The sequence below is a fragment of the Apus apus genome, chromosome 23 (genome assembly GCF_020740795.1).
Source record: "Apus apus isolate bApuApu2 chromosome 23, bApuApu2.pri.cur, whole genome shotgun sequence".
Classification (NCBI taxonomy): domain Eukaryota; kingdom Metazoa; phylum Chordata; class Aves; order Apodiformes; family Apodidae; genus Apus; species Apus apus.
The window spans coordinates 5,401,909-5,419,731 of record NC_067304.1 but is presented as its reverse complement, the minus strand read 5'-3'; the positions used below and the strand labels follow the sequence as shown (position 1 = coordinate 5,419,731).

The window sequence follows — 17,823 nt, the reverse complement described above, 5'->3', positions numbered from 1 at the left end:
GAGCCCTTTTTTCTTCCCCCCTCAATGAGAATCATGGGCATTTGAATGATAATATTATAGTCTCCATTAGGATGACAGTGGGGGAAAAAAATTGGCTCAGACCTGTGATTATTCCTTCAATCTAATAATTATTTAAATACCAGATAACTCCTTTCAGCCTAATTGAGGCCTTTCAGCTGCTTGGTTTATATTGTGTCCCTGAATTTACTCTCTCCTTCACCTTGTGTTACTAATAGCCTCAGATTGCTTTTAAAGCCTTATTTTAAATTTGCTTTAAAAAAAAAAAAAAGAGGAAAAATTAGTGGTCAAATAGTATGAAGGATCACAGTTAAAATCATTCACGCTCTGGTTTCCCCAGCTGCATGGAACCATCCCCAGACGCCTCTGCAGGGCACATGATGGGTTTCTGCTGGTGTTTGGTGTCTGTGTCACTGAGTGCTGCTTAACCTGGGCCCTGCAGGAGCTGCTCTGTGGGGTGACAGGGAGCCAGGAGGGATCATTGTCCCCTGGCTGGTTTGGGTAGGGGATCAGCTTGTGGCCCTGCTCTGTCATCTTCAAATAATGTTTGAAAACACAGGTTCTTCTTCCTGGGTGATCTCTCTGGTCTGTGGCAGTGACTGCTCACAAATATTCTGCAAAGCCTTCCCTGGGAAGCAGTGTGGAGCTGTGGGGTTCAGCTGACAGCTCTGCTGTGCTGCAGCTCCAGACCAGCTCTGGCTTTTGTCCTCTCTGAATGAAAATGTTGCTGGAAAAGATATAAAACTGGTACAGTCTCAGTGAAGAGCTTCTGTTTTTCCATACATATATAAAACATAATTCTTCAGTATTATTCATTTGTAGCTTGCTCTGGTTTTTCTCACTTTGCAAGGGAGCAACTTTTTTAAAATTGGAAAGCTGCTGAGCAGGAAAACCGTTGTGGGCTGAGCTTTCCAGCAGAGCCTCCCTGTCCCCTGCAGAATCTCTTTCACCTTGTGGACTTCTCTTGAGCTCTCTGGAGCCCTCTGCTCCAGAAGTGTCTCCTCAGTGATAAGAAAATGAGGTAGGCTTTATCTGGGGGCTCCTGTCAGCAAGGGATGCTTTGGCCTTGGAGAAGGAAAGCCCACTTGTGCCCTCCCCAAGGCCAGGACAGTTGGGCTGCTGGGTCAGAGCACTTCTTGGGGCACTCTGGTGTTTGAGGTTGGATTGATCTGGCTTGGCTGCTCTGCAGGACTCCTGTGCCTGTGGCTCTTGTCCCAGCTTTGCTGGGCTTCTTGAGCTCTTTCATAGCGTGGGGTTCCCTGTGCTTCCAGGGAGGCACCGTGCTGCTGGCAGTCCTTGCCAGCCACACACACAGGCTTCTCAGTGTCTGGGGCTGCAGAGCCACATTATCCAAGAGCAAACTGCTGAGATCCCAGTGCCCATGGTCAGGCTGGTGGTGCCAGCTGCAGGTCACTGGCAGCCCCTGCATGGAAAGCCACCTTCTGAGCAGATCCTTGGGAACAGTTTGAATTGTGCCCTTGCAAAAGATTCTGGATGTAGAGAACAGTTTGGGGTTGTTGACTCAGAAATCTAATGAGAAGAGCCAGGAGGTCACCCTGGTGCTGTTGTGGCACGCTGGGGTCTGCAGCACAGGCGGCTGCTTCCTGCCTCAATCATCCAAACAACACGAAGGCTGCAGCAGGGTCTGTCTCCTCACAGGGAGAGAGGGATCTGCTTCTGCCAAAGGTGGAAATGAAGAGCCTGGAAATAAGAAGCCAGCAGCTGGGGAAATGTATCCCTGAGCAGAATGAGAAGCCTATTACTGTGCTCTTTCTCCTACCTTGTCAGTGACACCAGACGTGCAAGCAGGAACAGGGCTCTTTTGTCACCTTTCAGAAACACCGTCTGCAGCTCCCAGTGGTGACAAGCCTAAAGAGTGGCCTCTCGGTGACACTCGCTGATGAGCTCAGGGGAGGTTTTCAGCAGTGTGAATTATGTGAAATACCAAAAGGGAGATCAGCTATGGAACGGGTGGCTGCCTGTGGGTGAGGACAGCTGAGTGTGGGGAGCAGCCACACAGGGCAGGGGAGGAGAGGCACATCTGCAGAGAGGGGGAAGTTCTCCCTGGTGTGTGTGTGTGCAGGGCTTGTGTGGCCATGGTGGAAGGTGATGGGTCTTTGGGGCAGAGAGGGCAGGTGGAGTGGTGGCTCTGCCTCTTCCCAGGGTTAGTGTGACCCTGTTGTACTGTGAAGTGATGGAGAATCTCTCTTCCCCAAGGCAGGCTGAAATGGTTCCTTTGATCATCCAGCCTGGGGTGTGTAAGGAATGCATACTTTGGGATAAAGGAGAACTTTGTGATGGTTTTCTGAGTCCGGGTGGTCAGACACGTCTATGGTGATGCGCAATGTTAAGGTCAAACCAGGAGCACCAGTCATAGTCAGGTCTTTTAATGTTCATGTTTCAGCTAGGGGAGGATGCCACCTTGTCAGAGGTGCGAGGTGATGAGGTGGAGCAGGCAGAGGGTTATAAAGCTCCTCTTCAGTGGCTTCTGTGTGTGTGTGTGTGCGCACTGTCCGGAAGGGTGGATGGAAAGCTCTGCTGTAAACGTGCCTCACACAGCCAGAGCCTTTCTGAGGTGAGCACCCGCTTCCTAAGGAAATTCCAGCCTGGTGATTCCTAATTCTGCCTGACAGCCAGAGGCAAGGATGATGGGGCTGTGGTCAGCAGAACTCCAGCCATCCTTTGTGCCCAAATGAGGTTTAGGTGCTTTGGGAGCACCCACCAAACCAAAAAAACAACCAAACCCACCTGCCCTTCATTCCTCATTTCCCCATAGACTTTGGCCAGAGGTCTGCCCTGGAGTCCTCCTTGCCTTGAAGGCAGTGAGAGTTTCTGCCTGAAAAGCACCCACAGATGTACCTCTGGGGAGGGGTGGAGGGAGGTGCTGGTGGCTTTGGTGCATGTATGCACAATAAACTTGCCTGCATGAGACTTCTTCCTCAGCTTTCTGAATGAAATCCTAGAGGATTTAAAAATAGAAAACATCTCTTATTTCCTCTGTTGTTTTCCACAACGTACCCTGCAGGAGATGTCCTTTTAGCCAGGACTGCAGATTGATGGTTGGGTGTGAGAGCTGGGGGTTTTGTCTTGGGCTGAAGCTGGTTATCCCCCTTATGGCTGAGCAGAGTATGTGAGAAACAGCTAAACCATATGAATTAACATGTAGAAGGTGAATCAAGTGGCAAAACATCAATCCTGAACTGTTTACCAATAAGTTAGGAGACCTGCTTAATTCTTGTTGAGCTTAGAGATGTCCTCATTTTATCTCAAGGACTGTGTAATTAGAAAACCTCCTTTGAGTTTTATCTGCAGGGCATATGGGATCTAATCCTTTGCTCCGTGTGTTTCTTTTCTTTCCCCAGAACCATGTGAGGGCCATTGCTGGGGCACAGGACACGTGTGGGGAACAAGAAGTTTGCCTTTCCCAGGATGGATCAGAGGAAGAGCTGGCCTCGGGTACCGGACTCCGATGGCTGGTCAGTGGCTTTGCTCTGTCTCTTCCTGGCATCGCTGTCCCGAAACGTGTCCAGCAACGCCTTGTTCAGCACTTTCCACTCTGAGAACAGGGACTGGACATTCAACCACCTGACTGTCCACCAAGGCACTGGAGCAGTCTATGTTGGAGCTATCAACAGGGTTTACAAGCTTTCAGGTAACCTGACCATTTTGGTGGCTCATAAAACTGGACCTGAGGAGGACAATAAATCCTGCTACCCACCCCTCATTGTCCAGCCATGCAGCGAGATCCTCACCCTTACCAACAATGTCAACAAGCTGCTGATCATTGACTACTCTGAGAACCGGCTGCTGGCTTGTGGCAGCCTCTACCAGGGGGTCTGCAAGCTGCTGCGCCTGGATGACCTCTTCATCTTGGTAGAGCCCTCACACAAAAAGGAGCACTACCTCTCCAGTGTCAACAAGACAGGCACCATGTATGGTGTGATCGTGCGCTCAGAAGGTGAAGATGGGAAGCTCTTCATTGGCACGGCAGTGGATGGGAAGCAGGATTATTTCCCCACCCTCTCCAGCCGCAAACTTCCCCGGGACCCAGAGTCATCAGCCATGTTGGATTATGAACTCCACAGTGACTTTGTCTCGTCCCTTATCAAAATCCCCTCAGATACCTTGGCCCTTGTTTCGCACTTTGACATCTTCTACATCTATGGTTTTGCCAGTGGCAACTTTGTCTATTTTTTGACTGTGCAGCCGGAGACCCCCGAGGGCGTCTCCATCAACTCCGCCAGCGACCTCTTCTACACGTCTCGCATCGTCCGTCTCTGCAAAGATGACCCCAAGTTCCACTCCTACGTGTCTCTGCCCTTTGGCTGTGTCAAGGGGGACACCGAGTACCGCCTCCTGCAAGCAGCGTACCTCTCCAAGCCAGGAGAGGTGCTGGCCAAGGCCCTCAACATCACGGCCCAGGAGGATGTCCTCTTTGCCATTTTCTCCAAGGGACAGAAGCAGTACCACCAGCCGCCCGACGACTCTGCGCTCTGCGTCTTCCCCATTCGCGCCATCAACGCTCAGATCAAGGAGCGCCTGCAGTCCTGCTACCAGGGGGAGGGCAACCTGGAGCTCAACTGGCTGCTGGGGAAGGACGTCCAGTGCACCAAAGCGGTAAGGGGACACGGGCTGTTGACACTCTCAAGATCCAGCATCAGTGCCTGGCCCTATGGAACAGCAGCTTGCAGAATAGGATCAGTCTGTCTGTGCCTCAGTTTCCCTGAACCACAGAACAGACAGAGCAGTCCTTTTCTCCTTTAGCCCATGTTCTTATCAGACACGTGATGATGATAATGAGAGGAAGGGGTAGCCTTAAGGCAGATGAGGGAAAGTGTGCAGCTTGCTGGAAGTGTTTGCTGTAGCCAACCTGGGTCCCTGGAAGCCTGAGGAAGGCTCTTGCCCTGCCCTGAGCAGGAGGGTGGGATCAGCAAACTAACAAGATAAACACAAATGACAGTTGTGTCTTTTGTATTTTTATTCAGCTGGTTTCTTTACTCTTGATTCACGTGTTTGTGAATCACAGATTGTTCCTGGCCTGACTTGGGTACCCCTGGGGCCTTCTTTTGCCAAGCATATTAAGTTTGGCTGCTGGGAAGAGATAAACGTGGGTGAAATGAAATGAAATAAGGAAGGGGAAGAGAAGCGTGAGCACTCGCACAGGAGAGAGTCATGGCAGCGCAGCTATAACTAGATGTGCCCAAGCATTTGGTAGTTAATGTCCCTTGTGAAAAATGAGTGGATTGCAGTCAGTGTGATGGTGATCAGCCACCTATGCCACCACCCTGCTGCCTGTGCCATGCAGGAGCTCACTTGAGCAGTCTCAGTTGCTAGGGCTTGATATTCCCTAACTGACAGCAGGATGGTTTTCCCTCATTTGTGGCAAGTGGTGCTCCAGGGAGAAGCCAGTGTCCGTATTCCCTGCGCTCTGTTTCACTCATGGCTGTCCCAAACCTTGTCTTTCCAGCCAGTCCCCATCGATGACAATTTCTGTGGGCTGGACATCAACCAGCCCCTGGGAGGCTCGACGCCAGTGGATGGTGTGACGCTCTTCACCTCCAGCCGGGACCGCATGACTTCAGTTGCTTCCTACGTCTACAACAGCTACAGCGTGGTGTTTGTGGGGACCAAGACTGGCAAGCTGAAGAAGGTAAGCTTGTTTCTGTGGCTCTGGAGCTCCAAGATCCGTTTTTCATCTCTCTCAGGAGAGACTCTGATGTGTGTGGCTGCTGCTTGCGTCGTACAGGTGTTTCCCAGTGTGAAACCAGAAGCGAGTCAGGAGTGCAAATCCCAGGGTTTGGGTCACAGAGAGCCTTGCATTGGTGACACAAAGTTCATCCAACCATGCTGTTAGTACAGAGTGGTGTTGCTGTGGGTCTTTTGAAGTGGAGAAGTGCTGAGCCTTGGGAAAGGTGTTGCAGCTTGGTCCTGAGAAAAAGGGACCAAACAAGAACACACTGTTCTGGTTCCTCTGCAGCATTTCAGCATCCCAACAATGCCTGCATGTGCTGAGGGCACCTTCCTGTGCTTCCAGCCAGCACCTTCCTGCAGCACAGGGCTCAGCACCAGGCCAGCACTTGTGTGTCCTGTCTGTCTGCCTGTGTATTACAGCACTACCGTGGTGTTTATCTGGGGTTTCTTACATTATATCATTCAGTGAATTGTGGTGTGTGTTTGTGGGGCTGATGGAGAAATTGTCAGGGCAATAATGGGCCAGTCTGATTAGAGAAAAGGGAGGAGCTTCCTTGCAATTTCTGAGTAGGAGTGAACCGCAGTAAGCTGTATCCAGGGTCTCTGGCATTTCATCCTTTATGACACACTGATGGAAATCATGCAGTAGTTTTCTCAGCAGTCCTTCTGCAACTTGTGTAGGAAACCATGAGTTAGAAGGTTTTTGGTGATGGCAAAATTGCTGATGGTGGCAGGATGTTTTGTCGTGGAGAGAGGAATGGGTTAACTTGGCTGCTTTTGGAAATCAAGCCGAAGGGCAAAGTCCTGCTGCTTCTGACTTGCTTCTTGCCTCCTGCTCTTCCCTCTGACAGCTGGATGATTGATCAGTCCTGGAAGATAACATTCCTCACCCTCTTCATCAACAACGGAGCTAGTTGCCCAGGGCAAAGAGATGCTCCTGCTGGTTTCCTCCCCCAGCACAGTGGGTGGGTTGGGAGCCTTCAGTGAGTTTTAGGACTTTAAACCCAAATGGAATTTTTCCCCCTCTGAGTCCTCCAAACTGCTCTTCAGTAAGTGGATGAAAAAGTTGGTCAGGCCTGTTGTGTGGTTCTCACTAGCTCTCTTTCATGAGTCCCACATTTAAAATGTGTGAAAGTGGCCTTGGGGGTGTGTAAGCAGAGGGGACCCCCCATCACTTGTTGGTCTTTAATGTTGGTGCTGCAGCTGGAAGGCAGGTCATGATTGGGTGCAGAAGTCTGATCCAGCTCCAGCAAAACCAGCCTTAGAGATGCTGTGCTGGAAAGATAAGAATCCTTCAGATTAACCCAGACCACAACTGACAGCATTTGGTGCACCCCCTAAATGCAGATCCTGTTTCTTGGTACCAGGGAAAGAGTTAATGAATGCAATCAACGGCAGGCTGTTAATTTTTTTGTCCTTAAGCAGCAGGGAATTTCTTCCTCATCTATCCAGGAAGATACAAGGACAGACAGATACTGCACTTGAATGTCTGCATCATTTTAATTACATCAGTTCATTAATATTCATTTGGCACTTTACAAGTGCTGAGTAGTACTGAATTAGGTGTCTCCCTGGTGCCTCTCCAGTTGCAGTGGGGCAATTTTGAACGTGGGAGGGTGGGCTTGTGAGCAAAGACCCTCTCCTCCCTGCCCACCCCCTGCTGTGGCACAGGGGAGCACTGGGGTTTTTGTGGCTAAATGGATGGAAAAGGCAAATACTGGAAATGCACATGCTGTCAAGCCTCAAGCCAGGCGTGCAGCCTGGCACTGGCTGTTGGCAGGGCTTGGGGGATAGGGGTGAGTTTGTTCAGAGGCAGTTAAAGCAAGCAGCTTGTGCCTGCACACCAGGTATTTACTGTGCCTCCCATGAATTATGTAGGATTACAGATGCAGCAGTCTCTCCAGCATGGTATAATTCTTTGTGCTAAGTCAAACACCCACCCTTCTGATTAATCTCTTCACACCCATCCCCTGTCCAGAGGCAGGTTGCTGGGCAGGGCAGGGGGACAGAGGGCTGTGGGAAACCTTCATGTTTTACCTGCGTTTGAGCCAGTGCTGACCAGGCAGTGAGAAAACTGGCTCATCTCTCCAGCGAGTTCCTTCCAGGGGCTGACTCCAGTCAGCCTTCCATGGCATCGGCCAGGCCCTCTCATTTAACTTGTATCAGAGTTGTCTGCAGTTGATGGAACCCATGCCTCCTGTTACCACTAGCAGAGCTCTCCCACCCTTTGCTACATGGGGCTGGGAGTGTCGCTGTTCTTGATCTTGCGGTCCTGTCTGCACCTTGAGTAAATCTTTTGTCCTTTGACATCTGGGATTATCCTTTACATGGCCTAAGAGAGGCCACCTGAAGCGTAGGAAGCAGCTTTGCGTTGAACCGTGGGCCTCTGGGGACTCTCCCTGCAGAACAGGCATTGCAGACCCAGTGGGAGTTGACAGGTTGTCTCTAGCTTCTTGGTGTTCCAAGACCAGACACGTCTCCAGTCAGCGACTGCCCAGGACTGTAAACATTTCCATCTCTTCTTACACATGTGAAATTTGGATGGTAAAAATGTACACACCTCTGTAAGTGCCAGAGATTTACAGATAGATTCCTTGTCTCCTCCAGCTCACCCCCTTGCATATCTGCCTACACAATTAATGTCTGAAAGCTGCATCACACCTATTCCCTCTCCCACAGCTGTTGATTTACTATGGAAACAAGCTGGTGGCTCAATCTGGGGTTTCAAAGAAGACTCTTTTGTGTAGCTGGAGGAAAGAAGTCAGGGAGCCAGCTCTGAAATCTTGCAAATTTGTCTGTGCTTCCCCAGTGAGAATTCATTACTGGAAATGCTGCATTATCTCACTGATGTCCTTCCCATTACCTGTTCCCTGAATTGCCTCCTGTGACATTCCCTGGGAGAGCAGCTGCTGCCACCCCAGCTCCCTCCCCCAGAGAGCTGCTTGCTGGAGCTCCCCAAGCCCCTGCCTGCCCAGGCATCCCTGCCTTCTGCTGTCCATCTCTGCCCCTTTCCCTGTTTCCTGGGTGCACCTGAAGCCTCCCTGCTGCTTTCAGCAGCCAGCACTGGCTCCCTTGTACAGAAGGAAGGCAGTTTTCTGTTGGAATGGGAGCAGTGGGGAGCCCTGTGGTGGGGCTGGCAGTTCCCCTGGGCTGAGCTCACTGCTGATTCTGCAGGTCTGGGAGCCCAGGCAGGTCAACCACAGGTGTGGGCAGCCTGGGCATGTCACTCAGGGGGTCTGCACAGCTTGGCTGTGGGTTCAGCAGAGCTGTGCTGGAGGGATGGTGCTGCCAGAGCCACTGACAGATGAATCAACAGTATCAGATAAGTCAGCTGACAATGAACTTAGCATCTTTTCTGTGGGGAAGTGGAGTGTTTTGGCGGGGTCAGGGTTTGAGTTCTGGGTGGAGGATCTGCTTGTACCTATTGTGGCTGCCCCAGACTGGGCAGCTGCTCCTCACACAGCTGGGGACAGGCATCTATGTCTCATGTGTCCTTGGTCACTACTGAAGGGAGAAAAGTGAATCAATGGATCTATTACCCATTAAAACCCAGTGCTGGAGGAGGAATTTTCTTGCACAGCATCGTTCCCATCCTGCTTGTACTTGGGCATGCCTCAGGAGGGGCCTCGCAGCACGCTTGGTGCATGTCTGTGCCAATGGGCAGCCTGCTCAGCAAAGGAGTTGATGCTGCCATGACCTTTCAGATAAAGCAGAGGTACATGGGATGCAGTCCTCCCTGCAGCTTGGTGGACCAGCTCACCTTCCAAAGTGTCTCATCTTCGAAGTTCAGGAAGCAGGAGGGAAGGGGATCATCTTAGATGCATAAACATTCAGAACTGGGGATTCCTGCAATAAAGCAATTTTCATCAAGCAAAATTAGAAGAGACATTATTGCAACAGTTAACAGCAACTAAGTGCTGGGGGGGGCAGACATGTCAGCTTGCTTGTTCTGTTTATGAGTTTTATACAGTTCCATCAATATTGATGTGTGATGCCTTTGATTTTGACACTAATCATTGCTATGAATTAAATTTGCAGCCATATAATTAGGACTGCTATTAATAGGGCCTCAAGCTAAGCACTGCTGAGCCAGTTGTCTTTTTCCTAATGGGAAACGGCATCCACGGAACTCAGCTAATGTGGTTTGTCTGGTAGATGCTGAGACTGATGTGAAAATTATATTTGCTCCATTTAGAGGGGCTTCCATGAATGGCAGGTTCATGAGAAGGGTCTGGCTGTGATGTTTCCCAAGAATTGCACGGGAGTTGCCCTTAAAATTCCTAGTAGTTTTCTGCTCTTTAAGATACAGAGACTTAGTGGGAGAGAGGAGTATTGCAGGAAGAGTAACCCTCAGTTCGAAGTGCTGCTATGGCAAGCCTTGTTTCCCTTCCCTTTCTCGTGCAAATGTTTCCATTCATTTCTCCCACTTGGTGCTGTTTCAGCTCCCTTTGTCCCTGTGCATGCCCAGTTTCATCTCATCAGGCTGAGCACAGAGTGGCTCACCACTGAAAATCAATCTTGTATTTCATCCCAGGAGGTGTGTTTCTTATTAGATCTAATAAATCAGTGAATTGCCCTTCATTCAGCTTGTCAATGGAGGACACTGTTTGTGATCAGGAATAAATAAATGTCCTTTCTGTGTCTGAACAGTGCACTGTCTATATATTATTTTACCATCCTGCTGTGGCTGGGTGCTGCAGCCAGGAGCTGCTTTCACAAAGCAAACAGAAAATGCTCTGCACTGTCTGTCCTCAGTGAAAACTTTGGTGTTACAGGCACCCAGTTAGGTTATTTCGGGTGCCCTGAGTGAAGGACAGTGTGTGCACCTCTGTTCACACCCCACCCTCCTGGATAGGTGGGTGTCAGACGTTGTTCTCGGCTGTAACACTCTGTCCCAAGGGTGGCTGCACTGTGAAGGGCTTGAATCAATCGTGACAGGCAAGGTCACTGTGAAGAGCTGCTTGGGTTCTGTCTGGAGGAGAGTGCTGCAGAAAAATATGTAGTGGTGGAACTAGTTTTCATGATTTGAAACACATTCCTGTTTACCTGTTGAATGCCTGGTGTGCAACGTCTGTCCTTGCTGCCAACGGAGGCAAAAGGGACAGTGACAACTGATGGGACTGAGCAGGCAGGGAAAGGGGAGCTGTGAGTGTGCTCTTGTGTCTTGGGATGTGATCGTTTTATTCTGTTTGGCTGGTTTCATTTGTTCCATTAGTGGGAATAAATCTTTCACAATGAAGTCTATGTCCCAACCTGTCCTTATCTGACTTCATTCTATGGATGGTTGTCTCATCCTTTTAATTTATCCTTAATTATCGCCCCCTCATGCATTCCATAGCACTTGAGGAGAAAGTTGCATCAGTGTGTAGAGGAGCCAAGAGGACATCAGGCTGATATTGAACAGATGAAAATCATCCATGTGCCTTCCAAAGGAGGGGCCTGGTGTTGGCTATAGGTTTGGGTAAGGTCGGGTGCTTTGCTGACTCAGTGATCAATCCCTCACCCTCAGAGCACACACCCCTGTCCCCCAGCGGAGCTGTAAGATGGCAGATGACTCTTGCTTGACCAAAAAAGTTGCTTAATTGGAAGGTCTGAGAAATGAGACTCCGGGTTTTTGCCCTAGAATGTGACATAAGGGGATATTTATTGGGTTTTGTCCTGATGGTGACTTGCTCTGGTCTGTTTGAAGAGGCTAGGATTGTTTTTCTCCCTAAAGTGAGATTTTTCCAGCCTCAGCTATAATTCCCCTTTCCTCCCATCTGTGTAGAAAGGGAACTGTCAAACTGTGACCCCAGAAACCTGTCCCCAGAATGCCCAATGGTCCCTTACAGTTGTTATTCTTGGAAGCCAGAAGTTGGAGTCTTACTTATTAAGGAGTATTTGTGTGAGGGAATGTGAAAAGTTGTCAAAGCCGAAGGAGAGCACGTTTCAGGGCTGGAGAAGGGGCAGAGCTGCCAAGTCCCTTTAGACCCTGGTTTTGAGCAGTCCAGGAACATCCAGCTCTTAAAGGCATGAAATTGGCCTCCTTCTTCCAGCATTACTCCTCTAGTTCTGTTATCTGTTGCTTGGCAGAGCAAGTAAAATACAAAAAAAAAAGCAAGTTGGGATGTATTTTTAGAGCTGCTGGAGAGCTGAGGGGCAAGTGTTCAGGAAATGCCATGTGAAATTGAGCCAGGTGGGCTCAGAGACTGCTTTAATCTGTTTCTTGGCTCATGAGATGGAGAGGACTCAGGTTCTTAGGCAGGTTCAGGCACCTTGAAAAATCAGCTTGAAATTTTTGAGTGCAACAATTACATCTTATACTTTCTAAAGGAAGAGGAGCTGGTAAAGGCTGCAAGTGGCTGGACACCCTCCTGCATGGAAACCAACCTGTCCAAGATCTTGCCACCTTGACAGCAAGGGGAAGTAGTTGTCAAAAATGCTGCTTTCCCCCCTTGTGCACATGTGGCTTTTTTCTTTAACATATTTAGAAGATAATTAATCCCCCACACCTTTTTAAGAAGGGGAATTATCTCTTTTTGATGAGGATGAAGTGAGGCAGAATTTATTCCTCCCCCGATTCATGCTAGGAGCAGAGCTACATTTTCATCTAGCTCAGTAATGCATTTCTTCTTGAAGTAATCTTGGTGAAAAATATCAGGAAATACCAAGCTATTTTGTGAATTCAAGTTAGTTTTTCTCTCTATCCTCTGCTCTTCTTTGAGTGTAAATGTGAAGGAGTTGCTCTGTTTGTTGTTGGGTTTTGGGGGCAGGGCAGTGTTAGACTCCTGCTTTTCTATTTGGGAGTCAAGAAGTTCATGCTTTCTTTACTATATATATATATTTTTCTGCAGGCTTTTAAAATCCTCAGAGGTGAAAATAACATGACTTTTGTTCCATTTGTAAAATCTGAAATCCCCGGGTGGCAAGAAATACTGTGAGAAGACCACGCTATGTTGCTTCTCTAAATGCTTCCTTGAGGCAAAAAAAAAAGAATGTGGAAAACACAAATGTGCCAGGAGAGATGGGGGAATCCACAGGAAGAGTCCAGTGCTGCTTCTGCTGCAAAAAGGTTGGGATTTGGGGAAAATGGGGGAGTGAATTGCTATGCAGGAGCACTACTGCCATGGCTTGCCTTGGGAGGTGCTGGCAGGCTTTCCCCTCGTGCATCTGACTGATGCTGCCTTTGATATTTCCTCAATCCCACAATCAAGTTTACTGCCTGTTGTTGTCACGGCTGCTCTTTGCTGCTGGCCAGAGCAACAGCAGCATTAGCAGGGCTGTAAAATACCGGATGGTTTGGGAAGCAAATTCATCTCTTGAACATCTGCCCGATATTTATGGATGTGCCAGACAGGGGTGGATGGGATGTGGCCAGTCTCTATATTAGCATTAGTCCATTAGCCTGTTACGATGCACAGTGTCCCCACCTCCCCCTGCCTTTTAATACCCCCTTTTCATTCCTGCTGAGATGCATGGCCAGGCAGATGCTGATGTTTCTCAGGCCTTCAGGGAGCTCTTTTCTGGCAGCCCTGAGCAATAAAGGGGGGAGAGAAACCCCTGCTCGTGTTGGGAAGTGCCAGGAGCTGGGGAGGGCAGAGCCCCAGGGAATTTTGCCTCAGAGAAGTTCCCCAGGGTCTGTGGGGAAGCCGTTGGGTTTCCCAGCTGTGACTCAGATGAAAAGAGCAACAAAATAATTAAGTGTAAATGTGAGTGCTGCTTGTTACCAGCAACGGCAGCAGCTCCTGGCCCTTCTCCCAGCCACCCCCCGCATCCACGCTGTCCGAGGGTCTGATGACTTCAGTCCTTTCATGCTTTTAGAGGTTTTTTGTGGTCTTTCACCCCTCCCCCCCCCCCCCCCCCACAGTGTCTCAAGTGTAGGATGGAAGATTATGGTGTCTCGGACATTTCAGATGGCACTAAATGGGCAGGGAGGGACTCACGTCTAGTGGTTAGGACAGAGAAACATGGTGGTACCAGGAGCAGCATGGTAAGGATGCTTGGATTCTTCTTTTCATGTTAGCCACTAGTTTTATTGAGCTGAAATTACACATGTTTCTCAAGCTTGCAATTTTCTGCTCTGTAATTTGTGCACATTGTGATTTCCACCCCTGTACATGACTTTGTCCCACCTGGGGCTCATCGAGCCCTCAGGCCACTGGAAAGGATCTGCAGTCTGGTCACAGCAAGGTCTGGCCTGGGACTGAGGAGATGTAGACGTGATTCCATCTGCCAGGCAGCTCTCCCTTACGGGCAGGTTTCCCTGAGCATCTATCCCTGGTCTGGAAAATCATAACCCTTTTCCCTGCCCTTTCCAGCCTTGAGGAGCTGCTGCCCTGTGAGTTCTGTACAGCCCTGCTGAAGTGAGGCTGAAGCTGCCCAAAAGCTGTGTCAGCCCTGGGGTGCCCAGAGCTTTGCACTATGCCCTTTCTCAGCACCAACTCAGAGGCAGGTGTACCAGTCACTGCCAGTCCATACTGGGTGGCCTGCTGGGACCAAGGAAGGACAGCTGAGGGATTATTGCCTGAGTGAGGGTCTAAGATTCCTCTGACACATCCAAACAGAAGAGTGCAGGCAGCAGCACAGGCAGGCCTGGAATAATTTGTAAGTGGCTTTGGCAGCTTTTTTGTCCCATCATTCCCTGCCTGCTCCCCAGCTGGGGACCCTGTCACCTTTCCCAGTTTTTCCTTCCTGCTTGGTTACATGTCTTTGCATCAAAGATACATGCAGATGAAAGGGATGTGCATTTAAAAGGAATGTACACATCATACAGCCCAGCTATTCTACAGGGCAGGATTATTTTTTTTCATGGTAAGCTGCTAAATTATTTATTGTGTGCTGGGCTTTAATCTCATAAAGCTGCCTGCAGGCCTTACACAAACCAGCCTGAGCATCCTGTAGGGTGCAGGAGCCAGGCAGCACAGAGCCTGTGTGGGTGCAGGTGGTGGCTGCTCCTCTTGCTGCAGCCTTTTCCTCCCTCTCATCAGCTCATTAAAAGCAGTGGGACCTGGGAAGTTGGTCATTGCCACTAACTTAGACAGTGATTTGCATTTGCTGCTTGGAGAGGATGCCAATCCTGACATCCCCTTTGGCTGGAAAGAACAAGAGTCAGTTCCTTGAGCTGCTCAAAGTAAAGAAAAAAGGGTGAGGAAGAGAGACTGGGGTAAAACAAGGTCTTTCAAACAAACATGGCTGTGCCTCCAGCTGGGAGCACTTACCTTCCCCAGCGGCCGGGAGCGTTCGCAGCCTGTAACCTCGCAGCTCTCACTTAACATTTGGCTGACTAATGTGATGTTTGCTTTTCCTAGTCATCCTGCAGCCAGTGGCTTATTAGTGGAAAAACAGAGCATCCCTCTGCCTGTGTTCAGCTCCGAGTTGCTTTGATGCTTTTTGCCTGATGCTCTTAAGGCTTCCTGCTCTGAGAGACTTTGTGCTGCAAATGCAAGTGAGCACGCAGACATGAAGGGTTTGTCCTGGCCTTATGTGCTTAATTTAGTGAATAGCAGAGCTGGAATAAAACCAGAGTTCCTGCCTCCCACTTTTTTTTTTCTTTTCTAACCCCCCGTCTCAGATCAACTGCACCTCTTGAGTATATTTGGGCTAAATCCTTTTGCAGAGCTTTGAAGCTGGAGGACAGCAGCCTGACCCTCTCTGGCTTTTTGTTCATGCTTTTTTTATGCAGAGCTTTTCACATTGGGAGCTTGGTCTTGTTATTGAGAAATAAATAATTGGAATAATCTGGATGGCAGAGGCTGAGGGACAGGTACACTGGAGGAGAGACTGAGAAGTTCAAAAGACAGTGGCAGGCTGCTTTCTGCCTGTAGTTTTCCTGCCAGGAAAGGGGATAACATCATTTCCTCACTTTCCAGGGAGTTTATCTGAAAATTACTTCATAATCCAAAGTGCAAAGAAAACAAGATAAATACTGAGCTTCACTCTTAGTCATCAACTGGTAACTGTGTTAAATGTCCTGTATTTCAGAACAAAACACATCCCATTGCACAGCTAATATTTGCCCTTGGTTTTCGGCCTCTCCCAGTGCTCCTGAGCTCTGCCATACTGGGGCAGGCGTGGGGCTGCTGGGGAGGCTCTCCCTGTGCTGCTGTTTTCCAGTGCTGGCCCCACAGTGTTCTGCTCATGGTGGTTTTCCTCCGAGGAGCTGTTGAAGAGTTTTGTTTTCTGCTGGAGGTGTGTCCTGCAATTTGCACTTATTAATTAAAAAGCTGAAGTGGAGATTCCCTCGTTGTGCTTCTTCCCAGCTGCTGTGAGAGCTGGCTCCATGTTTCCAGCACTTTCCCCATTGAGCTAGTAGGACATTTAATCAAGGTACAACAGATGCCATCTCACCTTTCCCTGCCATTTGTTAAACTTACCATGTGGGATGCTGCTGTGTGAAGGGACTGAGGGTCCTGAGCTACTTTTCTCACTCCAGGAAGTTTGCTTAGGACCACAACTGGGGACTTAGGAGCTATAAACTCCTAAGACATAATTTTGGATTTATTTTCAGCAGTTTGGACTGGATTTACCCCTCCCTGCAAGAGGGAAGCACTGATCTTTGGAAAAGCTGGGGGGCTTAAATGATTGCAACGTTGTCAGAGAGGAAGGTATCCATATAATGAATAAGAGCAAAGCATTCAATATTGGTAGCTGGGAGAGCAATCAAATGCTCCATGGACAGGAGAGGAAACCTTATTGTCACTGGTGGGGTTTGACTGGTACCAGCAGAGTCTGGATTGCCATGGAAATGCAGCAGCTGCAGAAATGGTGTGAGGACACAGGGCAAAACTGCACCAATGCCTGTTGTGGGGTGTGAGAATAGTGGCTCAATATTTGCTTGAGAAAACAAACAAGCTCAATGTTTTTCAAGTGTGCTGCATCGAGACTGTGATTGTAAAGAAACCTGTGATCAGAGGCACCAGGCAGCCCAGGTTCAGCAGGATCAATGTGCTATTCCTCGAGGAGCATTAAAGAACAGCCGATGCCTTCTGGAAACTGTTGATAAAGCTCCCTTTTAAAAATCATTTCTGCTTCTCTAGCACATACATACTATTTCTTGTTTGTATGTGTTGCTTTCTTCATTCACTCTTTTATTATTAAGGCTATTTACATGAAAACAGCATTTTTGCTCTTGCAGCATATTCCCCAATTGCAGCTGTGCTTCCTCAGCCAGAGATCTCTACCTTGCCTTGAAATGGGCCTGTCCCCTCTCCTGGTGCAATGGGATCTGTTCTGGCTTGGGTACACACACATGGGGATGGTTCCTCTCCTGTGCTTCAGAGAGGAATGTTACAGCTCCATGTCTATCCCTTGCTTCCCACTCTGTTTAAGCCATTTTGTGAGCTCAATGCATTTGTTTTCTCTCATGCATTGGAGTTGTTTGTACCTTCTCAGCAGAAAGAGGCCAGTGTAAAACCCCTGTGTGGGGAGGAATCTTCTCTGGGTTTCCCAAAGGGACTGGCTCTGGCTGCAGAGCATCAGGCAGCTGGAGAAGTGATTTTGAAAAAGAGCTAATGGAGATGTCTGGCAGATAGCAGGTCTATGTGATAGATTAAAGAAAAAAAAAAGCAAAACAACAAAACCAAAATCTGGTGTTTAGGGCATATGTGATGACATAAGCAGTGTGGGATGATAAATTTATTCACTCCAGATCCTGCTGCAAAGAGGCAGCAGGAGCCAAACTCCCTCCCCTCAGCAGGCACCTGGAGAGGGACCTGGAGCTCTTGGCTTTCTCCAGGTGCCTCACTCAGCTCTGCACATGGAAATTGTAAACTCCAGATGTTTGAAGCACATCTTGACTTTCCTCTATCTCTTTCTGCTGTAGCTTTGCTTTGGGGTTTGGCATTTAGGTGGGGTTTTTGCTGGTGTCTTGGTAAGCTCGAGGTAACCACAAAAAAGGAGAGAAGCCTGCAGGAGAGCAGGGGCTGCTGTGCTGCTCTGCTCGGGGCTGCAGGAGGGGGAGCATGTTCCCCTGTCCTGCTCAAGTCCCTCCTGTCCCCCTCAAGCCTAGCACCCTGTGCCTGGCAGGAGCTCTGTGGCTGCTGATTCATGGAAGCAAATGGTTGAAGAGGTGAAATTCCTTCCTTTGCTGCTTCTCTCACCCCTGACCCCACTACATTTCTTCCTTCTGACCCCTGA

At 49.1% G+C, this 17,823-nt stretch overlaps 1 protein-coding gene across 5 annotated transcripts in view; it reads left to right on the top strand.

Moving 5' to 3' along the window:
• Positions 1 to 17,823, top strand: part of PLXNA2 (plexin A2) — a 227,148-nt gene that overhangs the window by 89,312 nt on the left and 120,013 nt on the right. For all 5 annotated transcript variants that reach the window (XM_051638830.1, XM_051638828.1, XM_051638827.1 and 2 more), the window contains exons 2-3: positions 3,381 to 4,635; positions 5,486 to 5,668. In XM_051638830.1, coding sequence (XP_051494790.1) covers positions 3,448 to 4,635; positions 5,486 to 5,668 — 1,371 coding nt within the window. In that variant the 5' untranslated portion in view covers positions 3,381 to 3,447. The remainder of the gene's footprint in view (positions 1 to 3,380; positions 4,636 to 5,485; positions 5,669 to 17,823) is intronic.